This window comes from Amyelois transitella, chromosome 25 (assembly GCF_032362555.1).
Source record: "Amyelois transitella isolate CPQ chromosome 25, ilAmyTran1.1, whole genome shotgun sequence".
NCBI lineage: Eukaryota > Metazoa > Arthropoda > Insecta > Lepidoptera > Pyralidae > Amyelois > Amyelois transitella.
In genome coordinates, this window is record NC_083528.1 from 5,365,636 (window position 1) to 5,383,801 (window position 18,166).

Here is an 18,166-nt window from a genome sequence, read left to right on the forward strand (position 1 = left end):
CTTTAACCCTTAAACGCTTAATAGAAACAAAAACGTCTTTACCATATCACGTTCAACTTTCACCGTCATCGATTTCCTGTCCGAAAGAAGCCAATAACTTTGAAATGGTTAAAAAAAAAAGAAATCACATCAATAATCGAAAGTTACACAAACAAAATTGCACGTTGCAAACGAAATTTACCTTTAAAACTATTACAATTTAAATCTATTATCATTTGACATATTTTTTTACGTCTTAACCCTATCGTGACATGTGTTAAGTCACTGGCATAAAAAATGACAATAGAACTTTTTTGGTGTTTGTTTTTATTGGAATAAGGTCGACATTGGTGAAGGTAAAAAGGCCGAAAAGGAAGGAAACGATTTAATATTCAATAAACCTTCGATAAATAACAATTCGACACCTTGTTAGGGTTGGTCATAGATTAAAAAGTTTTTTTTTTTCAGATAGTACCTCATGTAAATTTTTAAATTATACTTATATAAGTATAACATATTTTAGTTTAGAGAAACAGATGTTATAATTGCCGTGTGGTTCTGACAGTAAACAAAAACATAATCTTTAATGTGAACGGATTTTTCTTTTAGGCTATAGGCTAAAAACCTGTTACTCTATATCTGATCATCCACCTGTGAATCACTATTGGCTTTTTACTTAGTTTCCTTCTTACCGAATCACATTATTTACTCGTAACAAAATTTTAAAAGAACATATTTATGCCACCGTTCTTCATGTGCAAACATAATCATACAAATATCAAAGCGAGGATACAGAAAAAAACATATTCGCGTAAGGTGATAATAATATGCGTGCTAATGATTCTAGAACTAAAGATGCTTTAGAGCAGAAAAAGCAAAAAGTAGGAAAGCGAACCCCAGGTAACGGATAGGAAGTAGGCGGAGGATTTAACTGGGAATAGGCCGAAATGAGAGGCAGAAAATAACCAACCTACGCCATCATTTCTCTTCTATACATAAATATTCTTTGTCTAAAGGCAGTACACACGCGCCGCGGCCACGACATGTGTCTTCAGAAGTTTTACGCGACAACTGTCATCACCTGTTGTGATGTGTACGGGTTTGTGATCGTGTGATCATGCCTTATCAGTGACTCTTTAACGGAGTTCAAAAAAGGTTGAGGTTGTTTAATTGATTGTTTGTATGTTTAAGATTTACTCAAAAATTAGTGAACAAGGTTAAATTCTACTTATTTTATTACACATATCTCAAGGCAAAATAAAGGGTTAAATAGGGAATAATCTGATAAAGATCTTTGGACAATTTTTTTAATTTTTTTTCAAATCTGTGATTACATCAAGAAAAAAATAAAAATAAAATTTAAAATAGAGAGAAATTCTGTACAAGGGCACTACTTATTTCTAGAGAAATTTCATCCAGCAGGCCCACGATAGGAAAGTGTAAAAAAAGGCATTGGTTTGTGCTCTTCTTACCCCGTAAGAGATAAAGACGTGATATTTGCATTAAATTTAATTCGTAAATAAAAATATTCGGACATATTGACATAAGTACAGTTACTTATGTGTGAAATCTGGACTTATACCGATATAAACCGTGTTTATCTTATCCGCAATCATCTCATAGTGTTGTGACCATAGAAATCGGAATATCGTAAAACAATACAAATGGCACTTTGTAGGTACTTATAGCTATAGGAATAAATCAACATTGACCAAAAAAACATTGCTTTAGGCATATTTATCGATTTTAAAAAGGCATTTGACACCGTAAGCCACCAAAAACTACTTGCAAAACTAAATGACATCGGTATTAATGGTGCACCTCTAAAAATGTTTGAATCTTATTTACAGAATAGGCGACAAGTTGTAAAGATCGACAATTATACAAGTTCTCCTAAAATAATTTCATATGGTATACCACAGGGTTCTATAATCGGCCCACTTCTGTTTTTAATATATATAAATAGTGTCAACCAGATAGGACTTAAAGGACATCTCACTCTGTATGCTGACGATACTTGTCTATTCTACTTTGGCAAATCAATTGACGATATCGTTACTACCGCACAGCAAGACCTAAACGTCCTTAACGAGTGGTTACTTCATAATTTATTAACAATTAACAAATCTAAAACGTCTTATATGATTTTGGCAGCAAAAAATAAAGAAATTCCTGACTTTGAACCGCTCAATATAAATGGCACAGATATTCAAAGATCACATCAAGAAAAATACTTGGGACTGTTTATTGATGATAAACTTACTTGGAATCCACATATTGAGTATGTAAAAAACAAATTAACTTCCGTATTAGGAGCGATTCGAAAGATGACACACTGTATACCAAAAAAAGTTAAACCTATAATATACAATTGTTTAGTTAAGTCACATCTCGAATACTTAATTGAGATATGGGGTTCCGCTGCACCATCTAACTTGACCGCGTTACAGAGATGTCAAAATAAAATTATTAAAGTGCTTTTCCATTACCACTTCCGTACACCAACAAAAGAGCTATACGAAAAATCAAAATTATTTAATTTAACACAAATTTATCGATACAATACATGTAATCTGATCAAAAAAATTATCTCTAATACTACAAAATCCAACTTACAACTAAACACAAGAAAAGACACGCACAATTTTCGAGCAAAAAATAAACTCAACCTTATAATACCACGAACAAACTACGGAAAAAAAACAATAATTTTTGAGGGAGCACAACTATATAACAAGTTGCCAAATGAGCTGAGAACTTGTAGCAGTCTTAATATATTTAAAAAGAAACTCAAGCTATACATCGCGACCAGTACTTAATTTTTAATTTATGCATGTAATTATTTTTTAGTTACCTACCTGTTATCTCATTTTAAGTGAATGTATATTCTTATGAGAAATAAAGTTCTTTAAACCTAATGATCCTGCATTGCACGCAGTTTTTGCGCAATTGTAAAGCTGTCAAGTAGATAAAATTGATACGAGTACTGAGAGATTGCGACGTCGAATTTATCAGTAACCATTATGTAGTCGCATACGTTACAATAAAATTACGCCTCTTTCTCGTAGGAGCAGGCAGAGACTACATCTTTTCGCTTGTCTAATACTGCCATAATTTTTTTCTGTCTTTTGTTAGTACCTACCTTTTATCACAATATTTTTAATTTTATGATTTGTTTTCCTCTCAACTTTAATACCGGTTGCATCCTCACCTCTCTAGAGAGGAACCCGGGTTATGCATTTAACCAAGAATCCTGGATTGGGTGATTCAGGTTTTTACACGAAGCAACTCCTATCTGACCTCCGCAATCTTTGCAGGTAAACCTAGCCCGTATTGGATCCATGGTTACACATCCAGTTACATGAATGTGCAGATTTCCTTTGTGACTTCTGTATTCTAAAATAATTTCGAAGTCTATGGTTGTGCCACAAATACCGCGCTACAGGAAGTGTCGTGGCGCGGCGTGGCGTGTAGTGGTAAGAATTCGCGAAAACACCGGCGAATTATTGCCACCTTCCCGTTATGTGTGGTACACCCGCTAGCGAATGTGGGTTTTATGTATTTTTATTTTAAACACTGTATTTATTTTTATATGTAGACACAAAAGGAAAAAGAAAACCTTCGTACAAATGTATTAAGTAAGTACGGTACGTATTTATTTCTAAAGAAGTTTAATTAATTTAAAATGAACCACAGGTAAACAACCAGTATGTTTTATTGATTTAAGTAAATATCGATGGTCTGTCTATATTATTCATTGTACCTATTTTAGAAGTGTTGCCATTCTTAGATTGAAATCATTATTTTTTGTAGGCACTAAGGTAAATGCGTCCTCGTGTGATAGCTCCACATTATTTCGTATATTACTCATCGAGCTAGAAAAAACTCGTAATTGCAAACAAATGTAAGGCGTTAAATGCAAATTTTACAAACTTTAAAATGTTTATTTCACGATAAGTAATTTAAATACTTCGAATCCAGCATATCCTGTAGGTGTACACTCTGATTCAAATGTAAGATTTACTCACCTCATCCGGCTTACTAGTTAAACGGAAATCCGTCGGGTGGCTAAAAATTTGGTTAACAAATACTGGAGACAAATTACTACACCGAAAATACATGTTCCTAAGTTTATATGAATATAGAGCTGAATAATTTTATTCCGAGTATTTCTGTGTATCAAACTAGGAGGGCTTTAGAAATAATATTTACCACAAACGCGGTATTAAACATTTTCCATGGCTATTCGGGATTCTAGAATAAGACGCAATGAGGACAAGAGACTACATCATTCCACTTGCCACGATCCCTGCATACTTCTTTCGCTACATCCACATTCATCATTTTTTATGCAATCTCGTCAAATAAAGGTAGGCACTTTTATCTTGCAAAAATATTTATACATATTTTATGTACCATTATTTTTGCAGTAAAAGTAGGAAAAAGAACACGTTTCTAAGTTTTTAAATTAAAATATGAATGTGAAATGTCAAAAGCAAGAATTTTTATGTTTAACCCTTATGCAACTGCAAACATCTGCCGGGCTGACCCTTGACCCGCGGGACAAAAGCGAGGGTCACTTCGACTTGGCGGGAAGAGTAAGTAACCGGATTTGACCGGTTAGCTGGACGTTTGGCATTTTTTTTTTTAAATACGTTCTTCCTCTTTTTATTTAGAAATAATTTCATTAGGAGACGTTCTTCTACTTTTATGTTTGTGTCCTTTTATGTTATGTGTACTTTTATGTTATGTCCATATAAATGAAATTTAAAAATTAACATTAAATTTTTTTATGACTTGATCCTATATGGGTAATGTTTCTTTGTAGAGTCGTATTGTGTAAACACTTGACTAATCCAGATCTAGGTCTACACCTCTCGTTGAGAATGCAACAGAGACTAGGACGATGATAAATTTTTTTTACCTAATCGTTATTAATTTTCGAACTTTGATTTTATATGACACATCAAGATGATTTTTAATGAAATTCCCCAAAGCGGAGAAACCACATTATTATTTGTTTTAGATTTCTATAGTAAACAACTTTACAAGAAATTGAATATATTTGTTTTATCAATAATCTTCATTGCCGATTACGCATCACGTTTCAAGTCTGATAGACAGACAATACAAGTTGCGAACATCTGCCAGGTGACCTCTGACCGTCACAAAACTACAATAGAAAAGAAAGGGTCATTTTGTCCCGAACCGGATCTTGCCGGACGGCGCGCATTGTACGGGTTAAAGTGTCCATGTGGGTTTAAAAAATCCAAAAAAACATACATTTATTTTATTATTTATTTTACAAAGAAAAATTCAAACAAAATGATAAGGTTAAATTTTGTTACGATATTGTTGTGAATATCGTTTTACTGACAATACAATGACCTTGGGAAGTAGGCGAATAAACTTGACTGAATATATTGATTATTTTTGATATTACTTGTAAATTGGGATTATTATTTTAATTGATGATAATTAATATCAAGAAATTTTTTATTAAAAAAAAACTGGATTTTAATTAACTACTTTTTAATTTATTTGTTTTTATCAAAACATTATTTTAATTTTATTGAAAAACAAGCAGTTTTATTTGTGAATACAGTTTTTTTGCTAACTGAACAATTGGCCACCCTACCAACTGACCATACGTTGAATAATTACAATTGTTATCTATCGATATTATTAGTTAAACCAACAAAGGACAGACGGACGGCCATTCAGGTATAACCATTTTTTGAACGTGACCATTTTTGACCATATGCTGTTGAAGGGTTAAAAAAGGTTTTTAGTCACGCCGTGTCTATTGATTTTAAAGACATATTTTGATGTCCAATATTGTTATGGATGTTTTTTTGGAGAATATATACGTGACTTTTGTTCAGTGAAAGTTATTAGGTTTTTTTTTATTGATTGAAGCACACGAAAGATGACGAACAAATATTTTTAAAAGGGGTTGGTGGGAACAAGCTATTGATGGTAGAAATTTTACATAATTTGCAGTAACATCCTGTCCATTTCGTTTGCATCATTTGCAGTCCATTACGGGGTTGACAGAGCAAACGATTTAATGTTTGATGGTGTAACTAAAGAAATCAGAATAATATACATATGTATAAAGCAACTAGCTGTCCCGGTAAACGTTGTTTTGAAATTTGTGGGTATGAAAAATCAATCATACTTCTTAAGTAATATCAGTAATATAATACAATCTTTAAGCCATACAGCTGTATACGTGGCCTTTCAGTCTCTTCAAGTCCGTTGTCTACCCCGCAAGGGACGTGACTTAATAAAAAAATTGAAATTTTTATTTATTATTATAGGATATTTCATATCGCTTAATAATTTTCAAATCTTTTGTTTCACAACATTGATTGACGTCAAATAAAGTATGTACATATAAAGCGAGAAGCACAAGGTTTTAAGTATTTTCCTTGATTAGCTTTTACAATCTTACGGGCGATGAGAAGCGTTTGATTAAATTTTACTTTTACTTACAAAACACAAATATATTCCATTTTTAGGTGATTGCGTAATAAAACTACTGGATTTAAAGTAAAGTAACGTGGTTGGGACACGGCAGCTAGTTTATGAGAACTAACCGTACCAGCCTAGCATGATATAAAATGATCGATAAAAACCTCCTTCGTTTGATTGAAATTTTATAGAGTGATCGCGTGATTCTGCCGTACACTGTACTTTTTGTACAGGGACGAATTTGGTAGCGTACTATTTTTTAAAAAGAGAATAAATAAATAAATAATCACGGGACAAATTATACAGATTGAGTTAAAGTCGAAGTAAGTTCGATACTTGTGTTACGAGATACTAACTGAAATATATATATGTATTTTATAATTATAGTCGGGAAAGATGCATGTTGGTCTGGTATTATCCATACACATGCATATAATCACGTCTGTTCCTACGCGGGGTACACAGAGCCAACAGCCAAAAAAACGGGGAAAATTCATCCTAGAGGGCTTCAATGATGCCCATTATAACTATTCCACGCGGGCAAAGTCGCGAGCACAGCTAATCTTTGATAAGAGGAAAAATATTCATTGATTGTTTATTGAAAAAAGAAATAAAAAAGTTAAGTCCAGCTCTGTGGCCGATGGTAAAATACGCAGGGCATACAACGTGTAATAACAGACGGAAAGCCTTTCTTATAAATTGTTTATGTCCGCGGCTTCTTTCACAAAGTGCTCATTAGCATTCATATTTGATCGCGATACGACAGTGCATGATACAATTTTCTATAACAATTGATTTTGAGCAAACCTTCGACTAAAAATCGAATGTTTTACATACATGCATAGATACATATAATCACATCTATATCCCTTGCAGGGTAGACAGAGCCAACAGTCTTGAAATGACTGATAGGCCACGTTCAGCTGTTTGGCTGTATGATGAAATTGAGATTCAAATAGTGACAGGTTGCTAGCCCATCGCCTAAAAGAAGAATCCCAAGTTTATAAGCCTATCCCTTAGTCGCCTTTTACGACATCGATGGGAACGAGACGAGGTGGTCCTATCCTTTTTTTTATACGTGCCGAGAACCACAAGGTACTTACACTTTAACATAAGTTATTTATTAAATCAGTACGACACTGAAACTATTGAAATTCATAAAGTCGACGTCGCTTATGGTCAACCCCAAACTAACATAATCACATCTGGTTTTTAAACTATAATATTCCTGATATTATTGACCACGGAAACAACAGAAAGCATAGTTGCAAACCAGTTTTATAGCAGCTGCATAAAAATTCGGACAAAACATCGAAAGAAGAAAGGGTCAAACCAGATTGACCAGTTCGTGAAATAGACAATGCTGGGCCTAATAGTGACCCCAGGGGGACACCGGTCAGTTTCGCCGTTTTAAAAGAAAACCGGTATTGATTCTAAAGGGTTATAAGTTGAATTATAATCGCTATTATTGTTATTTTGTGATGTCCAAGCGTTGGTCAGTTGGTGTTAGATTTTCGTTGAGTGTAGTTAAGTTGACAGTTGTATATGCAATAGTGAGATCAGTGAGATATAGTGACAGTATTTACTCATGTTAGTTTTTAAGGAAGTTTATAAATTAACAAAATTTTATGTGATTTTAAGTACGCGAAAAATGCTCTACAATTTAACACGTGTACGGTTAAAGACCCAATTCCCACGAGCAAACTCGTCGCCGAAAAAGCCTTTTCTTTTTTCCTTCGCCTGTGTCACAAAAAATGTCCACAATTATCACTTTCCCGCTCCTCGACAAATAGAATTAGGCGTGAATTAAATTAGGCCGGAATTAACAAGGATAATACCCGGCGCCGCTCTCATTTTTTCCTTATTTTTCACATCTTTTCCACCCGTTTTTCTGCTGACACGTCCCTTGGAAATTTACCCGCCAATTTTGAAAGACAAACCGTGTTCTCTTTTTAAATGTCGTTTTCGTTTCAATCCCCTTTATGGTTCCAACCTTTTTTTTTGTTTTACTTTTCTTTTTACAGATCATTACGTTTTAATCTTTGTTTATGGTAAACAGTTCTTTTGAAACAGATTGTTCTTTATGGTTTTTTGGTATATTTTTTATACATATTATTTTTACTTAAACTATTTATTACCATTGAGGTTGTTTACCATTGACATTTGGATTAAATTTTTAATTGATGTCTATATTTCCGATTAAGAGAAATAATATTGAATTTAAATTTCTAATAATGAGTCGTAAAATGTAATAAAAGGTTGGCTAACGTTCGTTTCGCGATTGTAAAGCGTTATTTTGTTCTAAATGGCGTTCTTAGATCTAGGGGCGTCCATAGCAATAAATAAAATGGAAAAGGTAAACTCTATAATGTCAATATAAATTATAAATTATCTATCAATAGACAATTTCTATGTAATATAATAACTGACCGTGGTATAGGTCACGTTTATCTATAGATACACGTTTCGGTGGCTCAGTACTTAATACAGATAAAAACAATCCTTATTATTTGTTAATTTAATCCTACTTGAAAATATACAGTAAATTAGGTTAAAAATTTTGTGTAGGTAGTCTCAGTTTTTAATTTAAATAGACTTAGTTTTTCAGGAATTTTGCTCCCATGGAAATTTCTAGATACAAATCTAGACTAGCTTTAGACTAGGTATTTTGCTTTTGATGGTATAAAAGCTTAATATATAGTGTAATTTTTTGATTGATAATTGAAGAACACTTGGGATTTTTCTTTTAGGCGATGGGTTAATAACCTGTCACAATTTGAATGTCTATTCCATTTTTAAGCTATTCAGCCGAACGTGGCCTACCCGTCTTTCAGATACTGTTGGCTTGTATACCCCGTAAGGGATAAAGATGTGATTATTGTATGTATGTTTAAGAACAATGGTTTTGTTAAGGAAATACTATTTCGCATACCTAGATATAATGTAACTTATTTTTGGAATGTCATGTACTCTTAGCTAAGTAAACCTTTTTTTACCTCATTTTCTTCTGAAAGTCAAAGCCCGTTATCGACCGGTTGGAGTTTTTCATTTATAAATAAGTAAATAATTTGTCCGCGTGACATCATATTCCGAGCATATTATTCTACTATAAGAAATTTTTTTATATAAAATTGTTAATATTAATTTATTACTTAGTTGATGTGAGGTTAACAGTGATAAAAACATAAAATGCTATGAGTCGGTTTTTTATGAATCGAAAAATCGTTTTCATGACTGAAAACGATTTTCATGTCGTGTTTAAATGCACTTTCACTTTCGAACGAAAACAAAAAAAAAGAACATAGTATACTTAAAACTTTATTAAGCCAATTCTTTGGTCGTGTAAATTTTAAATTGTAATAATTCTTGGTGCTTTTATCGTTTCCAGAAAACTATGTCGCCGTGGTTATAGGGGTTTAAGAAAAGGGGTCTTTAAAATGTCAAAAGAAGGCGAATTTCCAAGGGTGTGCCCACCCCCTTAATTATATCTTTTAATGTAATGACGGAGTGCATTTTTAGAACACCCCTTACAGTATATAAGGGGTGACTCGCGATTGGAATTAATTATGAATTTGTAGGCAGTTTAAAGTTTTTGGAAACGTCTGTTACAAGACTTGAAGAAGGAAGGGGTTATACTTATTGTGATGAAATTTATTTTATTGGGTGAAACGGGAAGAAAAGGATTTTTTAAATAATAATATACATATGTATATTTAATCAAATCTTTATCCTGAACTGAATTCGCGTTCAGATGAAGATAAATGATAGATAAAACATGATTTGCAACATGAGAATTAGATCATACGCATGGCATAATGATAGAATCGATATTCCAATATTGACAGGTTGATAGTCACCAAGTTTATTAACACCTTGCAGTTTATAAACCCCTCAAATGAAAAATGATTTATGTAAAGAATAAATTATTTTCCATTTGATACTGAATATGCAAGAAAACGTTTTAATAAGAATAATTTACCGCTTAAGTAAAATACTAAAAGAGCGACACTATTGCAAAATCAAATAAAAAACTTCTTGGTTGTATGATATTATATTTTTGTAACTTCTTGAAAAAATTACGTTTCTAAATTTAGCATCGTCTTACAAAACATTTAATACGAGCAATGGTTGTTCTTCTTTTATTAATAGTTATTTTGTTTGTTAGTTTGTAAGATAACTTGTTCTTATATTTGATAAAAATATTTTATTCTTAGTCTTCCATCTTTCCTTTCACTGATACTTTGAAAAAATCGCCATGTCGGATTTGACGCCTCTGTTCTATTTTTAAATTGTTTATTTTTTTATCGTAAAAAAACACAATTTCAGCCAGTACAAAATGTTTAGGTATAAACAAAATAAGGCACCTTAAATAATAATAATACCTCAAAATAAGAAGGGTATTTTTAGGGTCTTTCCCTCGGCTGCGTTGACCACTTTAACAAGACCTTTTACAACAGCTCTCCAGTCTTCAATCTTGGGGGGATGAGGGTCAACTTAGGATGGTGGTAAAAGGGGTGGTCAGGGGGTAAAAGTATAAGGAACGAATGAAAGAGCCCTGTTTTAAATTGCAAGAAGCGGGGGCACACTTAGGGGTTGTTGTTCTTTAATTTTGTTTCGTCTGTATTAATGGAAAATGGCGGGTGGTATGTCGTTTCGTGTTTTGATAATATTCTTGAGGATATCAAATCTTGAGAAAAAAAAATTTACATTTTATATCACTTGAACTTTACATTATGTTATTTGATCTTGTTTCATAATTTATTATGAACATCAAACAAATATACAAAGTTATATAAACATAAGTATGATAATATACCTCTTTACTAAAATCATAAAAACTACAAATATATTAACCTGACCTAACAAATTATTTATAAATATTTAGATTTAGATTATTTCCATATTAACTATTACTTAAACTGTGATTATTTCTTAAATTTGTTTATTAATATAGCTGTTAAAGAATGCTACATCTCTTATCCTTAATCGGCGCCACTATTTATTTATTTAAGAAAATAAATATAATAAAAAACATAAACCTTTATGTGTTATATTCTAAATTCATAACTAAAGTTTCGTAACATATTTGAATATAGATTTATTTATAAAAAAACTTTTGAAAATTGCTACCTTCTGGGTAAGATAAATGCCATTATGTACTTATTTCGTTATTTTTGTTTTAATTTTTGATGATAAACGATCAAGTGTCGTTAAATTATAAAGGTGCTATTCATTCAATCTATTAAATAAAGGACAATTATTTTTATTTAATTCGAACATTCGTTATCATAAAATTTGATTTCAAGCCTAAAAAATATTTCTTCTTTATTAATAATTAAATCTTGTCAAAATGATTGAATACAACGTATCGATTATTAACGCACATTTTTCTAAAATTATTACGCTTTTTGTAGGTTACTAATAATAGAGTTTACTTCATATTTATACATTGTCACGTCTATAGGTATCCCTTGTGGGAAAGATGAGCCATTTCATTCATTTTCACTTATAATAAAAAAAGCCTGGCTTTATAATGACAAAGGAGTAATTAAGATTATAATTCCATTTTCTTCGTTATCGATTCTAAATTCAAAACAGCAGAGAGGTTTGAAAATAGAAGCCCGACTTAAACTCGCCCGCGGAATTCCAATGACGAATCGCGGAGGGTTTTTCTTGTTGGCATTACCAACATACAGATGCGAACGTTCCGGTCGGAGCCGCTCGAAATTCAACTTTTTAAATTAAGGTTTAGAGTCTATGGTTTTTAAGGAGTAACGTGATAAAGGAAAACTTTAAAATGGCCAGTTATCTCCCTGTTGTCTCTAGCAAGGATTTATCGTCTTCAAGGGGGTGTAAGGCCGGAGCGTAAAAATAAGAAAGGGTTGTTTTTCCTGGGGGACCAAGGGTGGGGGTAAGAGATTCAATTAAGGCGGGTGGCGCTGTGCGATTAATTATGCTTCTGAAATTATTGTGGATGAAAAAATGTAGTCGTTTCGTGCACGAGTGATTTTAATGGGTTTTTAGAAATTTATCAATGTAGGTAGGAACTTTATATTTTTATATGTTTTTATTATACCAATTATGTATAGCATTCAAAGGTCGCGATACGACAGTGCAGGCAGAACAGGCTTTGGATAGCTATAGTGTCAATTATGTCTTTTTATATCACTTAATTTCGATGCCGTGGTAAGTATCCTTATTTTCTTTTTGATCGCGATAAAAAAATATTTTTATATGAAAATGCTTACGAATGGCTTGATGCACTATTTTAAATTTCCAAATGATATATAAGTATATAAAAGGTAATTTAATTATATAGATGATAAAATAATTCCAATTCCAATATTTGGCTATACAACATACATACAAAACAACATATGGCTATTGCCTCTATGTACCATATAAGGTAATCGTGATATGTATATGTATGTATAGATGATAAAATGTGGTGTGTTCCATAATACTTAAACAAACATATATTTTGTAATCATAATCATTATTGAATATGGACTGATTAATCAGAAAACTTTTCAAACGCCTAACACAGTAACCTAGATCTTGGCACCTTTGTAAATCAAAACATATACATTGACCCACTCATACGAGGTTAAGGACCTGTTATCTATTCCCAAATTGAAATGAACTTTATTGAACAGAGCTTAAAGTCTAATCTACATTGTAAGTGAGCTCACATGTGATGCGGTATCAATTAAAGTCGTATTTACAAGTTTGCTCTAAGGTTATTTTTGTTTAGTTCGAATTTAGATTGGGTCTAAGTTGTCTTCTATAGTAGGTATGAAAGGTTATATTTATTTATACATACATACATATACGGATAAATCACGCCTTTCTCCCGGAGTGGTAGGCAGAGGCCATATCCTTCCACTTGCCACGATCCCTGCATACTTCTTTCACTTCATCCACATTCATAACTCCCTTCATGCAAGCTTGTTTATTTATAAATAATTGTCTTTTTTTTTTAATAAATATTAAATATTTATTTCTCTCTGTTACAACATGTATTAACAAGTCTCTTTTCACATCCTTGCTTGTGTATATATTATGTTTATAAGTACCTTATTGATGCAGTTTCCTAGTAGTATGATCCTCCTGATCTTACATCCTTACCTCTTTGGAGAGGCCAGGGCCCGCCTTTGACCACCTAGATTGGGTAAGTCAGATTTTACACGAAGCGACTGCCGCCGTCTGAACTCCACAACCTTTTGCAGAGAAAACCATATTTTATCATAGTAATTTTTTTGAAGGGCTAGGTTCCCAACATGTCGTTTTTGTCTGGTATCTTACTAAAGAAGAAATTCCTTCTTCGCAAGTAAAATATTTTAGACATAAAAATGTATACCTATGCAGTTTTACGTGTAGGTAGTTGAACTACATACTTTATATCATTTTGATGCAGTTTTAGGTACTCGTGTGTTAATGTTCCATTTAAGTATGATATATAAGTACCTACTTACATGAGTAAATAAAGTTTTACTTTTGACGAATGGTCGTGGCTTCAAGTTTTTGTCTGCTCAGTCCTTGTATGAATTTGCTTATCTTAGAAGTAAGTATTAAGTATATTAGGAGTTTCTATAGGCACAATATATTTAAATTGTTTTTTTGTACTGGTTTTATTTATTTATTGGAATGGAATCGCAGTAGGCCATTTAGGTTGCTTATTTCTATATAAATCTATATCATTTTTCAATTTCTATGACAAAATACCCGATAAAACAGTTGAAATTACACACCACAAAATACCAACTTAAAAAACCTAAACCCAGAGACAAGAAGTGTTCGAATTTCAAAAAGCAATTTAAATTTGGAACGTAATCGAACGCACAAAGCGGCGCGCGAAATCTTAACCCCCCACCTCGGATATCTATCTACGAAAGGTATGCCATACTTTTATTCTTCGCGGCAGAGGGGCAGCCCGGTCCACCCCGTTTAAAAGAAGCCATCTTGGGATTGGGTACCGGGGTGCGCCCTAGGGGAGGGGGTGATGGGGGAATGGGGGAACCACTTTTCTCTCGGCGAAGTGTTGTTTTAATTCTACCAAATATCTTTTCGTGAATACCTCAGTGGAACTTTTGATATAATTTTCTTGAGTATTTATACGTTTGAGGTGTTCGTTCGTTACGACGATCGTTAATGTGAAACGTGTCGATAAATACATAGGCTTGTTACTCACATGAAAATTTAATGTTTACATGCAGACAACAAAAGGTTTAAAATAATATTTTCAAAACAATGAAATATGTTTTGTATTTTGTTTATATAAGTAAGTACTTAATGACGATTGCATGAATTAATATAGGTACTTATATTTTTTTGAAAAAGAGCCTTGTGACGTTCCCCTAAAAATAATTTCAAATATAATTTAATAAAAATCAAGGTATTTAAAACAGTTCCTTTCAATTTAGCAATAATTATAATTTTAAATCTTATTCCAATTTTGAATACTAGCGTTACAATTAGAGCAGAGTTAAGGTTTCTCCTGCCAGTATTTCAAATTTAAAAATACAATTCTTTTAAACTTTTCCTTTTTAATATACCTGTACTTCTTATTTCAAAACGAATTCGTATTTCGAATGCGACCTTTGAACAACGGTAGTTTGGCATCGGAATGGCACCCGGGTCCACTACCGTTGCGTGGTCCAGGTAAATTTTAATTTCTATGCAAATGTAAGCTTTCATTCTGGGCTTAATCTACGAGCTTTACCGAAGTGACGGTATCAAATCGCGGCTGGAAAACTTAATGAAAATACGACGGGTTCGGTATTCTTAGCTTTTTAGTCTTTTGTGTTGGGACCTAATAGATTTACATTAGCATTTAGTTAACTTGGTTTTGTTTGGCAGAGACGGGTAATGAGTGAATTTGATGTAAGTTGTTAACGAAATCACTATCTAATGCAAATCAACGATTAACATTATGAAATAAACTTAAAAAATTGCGAATTATCTCTAATTTGCAATTGTTGAAGAGTTCTACACATCTCTATGTAGTTCATTTAAAAAATTTAAGAAATAATAAATTTGAAAGTAAAATTTAATAAGTACCTACACAATTTTGTAGTTTATATTCTCTACTCTATAACTTTTAAATTTTTATTCTTAATCAACATAATGTTATTCACTTAATCTTAATTGCCAAAAATACATACATATTTTGTAATTAATCAGGCATTCAATACTAAAAGTACTAACAAGTCAATTTATTTAGGTATTTAAAACTTTATTGCACAAAAAATGTACAAAGAGCGGATTTAATGCAGTTTGGCAGGCTCTACCAGTCTATCTATGAGCCAAACAGAAAAAAAAAAACAGTATGAATTCAAGCAAGAAAATACCTTATTTTAAAATACCATATACAGTAGAAAACCATTCAGAACTTAACAACACTTGGATATGTTAAAAACGTAAAGTTTCAGGATTTACATAGAGCATACGTGGAAACTGGAAAATATCGCGAAAGTCGATTATAACTCCGGAACAATGGGCGAAAGAATCCTCGCGGTTACTGTGAGACTTCCTACTATTTGTTCTCGATTTAAACGTTTCTTGAGACATTTAAACCTTTATTCAAGAATACAACTTCAATGTCAGTCTGTTTCTGAAGAAAAAAAAAACAAGGCTTGTATCAGTTATTAGTTCATTCTTAAAAAAAATTACTAGAAAAGGCTTTTAAACACACTGTTGGCTTTGTGTACTCTGCAAGGAAATTTAAAAGTAATGTATCACTTATTATATAAGTAGTAAAAAAAATATACTTCATATTGGTAGTCTTATCTGATTTGATAACAATAATAAAAACTTATCTTAAAATATTTTTAACATGAATATTTTATCATACTTACTCTAAAAAAATAAAAGACCCTACCCATCACTAATACACCAAACCAGAGACAATTACAGTTTTTGCGCGCTAAACTCCCAACTTCGAAATTCGAAAAACGTTAGTTGGCATACCGCCGCCAAAAGCCGAGAGATCACGTATACCGATAACATTACCAAGTTTTCGCATTAGGAAAACTTTTATTACACTTATCTTGCGAAGCGTGTAGGCAAAAATGTAGGTAGGTGCTGTTTAGAACGTAAGTCTTACGAGCTTCTTCAGAGATGGATGCGCTTCGGAAATAATGCGTTCTTTATTTGAATTGTTCTTTTATGTTTTTTTTTGTTGTTTGTTACCTAATGTTTTTTTAATGAAACGCAAAAGTATTAAGTATATAAGTACATTATCGTGTAGAGTGTACAAAAATGTAGGTACCTAGGTGATATTTAGACCGTAAATAAGTCTTACAAGGTTCTTGAATGATGGCTGTGCTTCGGAAATAAATGAGTTCTAAAATTGAATTGGTTTTTAATAATATTTGTTAACAACAAATATTCTATAAATGTTTTTTTGAGAATGAAAAGCAAAGAAAGATATAACATATTATACACTTATCGTGTGAATTGTACAAAAATTTAGGTAGGTACTGTTTCGAACGTTACTTACAATTACTATAAGTCTTATACCTTGAGTGATGACTGCGCTTCGGAAATAAATGTATTTGAGATTTGAATGGTTTCTTTGTAATCGATATTTCTTTTTGTATTACGATGAATCACAGATCTGTCTTAGTATTAAGAAAATACCATGGATTGTCATAAGTTACCTTAAGCAAAGTTAAGTTGTATCTTTATTTTTAAAAGAAATAAACACTACTTATGAGCTTTAAAATTTTGTCTTTTTATTTTGTTGCCTCGACTATTTCAATTTGCATAGTAAAGTATGATGTAATGATGGGTTTCAGATTCCAAAAGTGAATTGTTGCTTAGCCCATCACTATTGGGATCTCAAATCCATTATTAAGCTGCTCCAGCTGAACGTGGCCTTTCAGTATTTTCAAGACGTGGCTCTGTCTACCCCGTGAGGGATAAAGACGTGATTATATAGGTATAGAATCCGAACAAATGACCCGGCTAAGTAAGTACGTCGAGTTTACGACAATGCCTATAAGAAGACGGGCGCGGCGTTATAAAATTTGCATTTGGCGGCGAGCGGTGCAGGGAGGCGCGGGTATAGTCTGGAGATGGACTTTTCTGTATAGTATTTTTATTTAATAAAGATATTTTAATACTAGCTGTGCCCGCGACTTCGTCCGCGTGGTATAGTTATTTTGGGCATCATTGACGTCCTCAAGGATGAATAAATTTTCCCTTTTTTTCACATTTTCCATTATTTCTTAGCTCCTAATAGTTGCAGTGTTATGTTATTATAACCTCTTCCTCGATAAATGGTCTATTCAACACAAAAATAATTCGAAATTCGAACCATTAGTCGGGAATGCTGCCTGTGATGGGAACCGTACCAAGGGATCCAAAACACTCTTTCTGTTTCCCACGGATGTCGTAATAGGCGACTGCGGGATAGGCTTACGCACTTGGGATTTTTCTTTTAGGCGATGGACTAGCAACCTGCTACTATTTGAATCTCAATTCTATCATTAAACCAAACAGCCGAGCTTAGCCTATTGGTGTTTTTGGGACTGTTGGCTCTGTCAACCCCGCAAGGGATACACGTGATTATATGTATGTATCCTAACGTTTATTTAACGCAAAAAAATATATGAATCACAAGAGAAGCCGTCTCCATACACTCACACTTAAGGGGGGGTTGTCCGACCTCTCCCTTAAACTCGGGGATGGGTATAACAGGAAAAAG

At 32.7% G+C, this 18,166-nt stretch overlaps 1 protein-coding gene across 1 annotated transcript in view; it reads left to right on the plus strand.

Moving 5' to 3' along the window:
• Positions 1-806: 806 nt before the first annotated feature.
• The window catches only part of LOC106143472 (trypsin-1-like), a 28,614-nt gene continuing 11,254 nt past the window's right edge, over positions 807-18,166 (plus strand). Inside the window, exon 1 of the mRNA XM_013345576.1 lies at positions 807-879. Coding sequence (XP_013201030.1) covers positions 807-879 — 73 coding nt within the window. The remainder of the gene's footprint in view (positions 880-18,166) is intronic.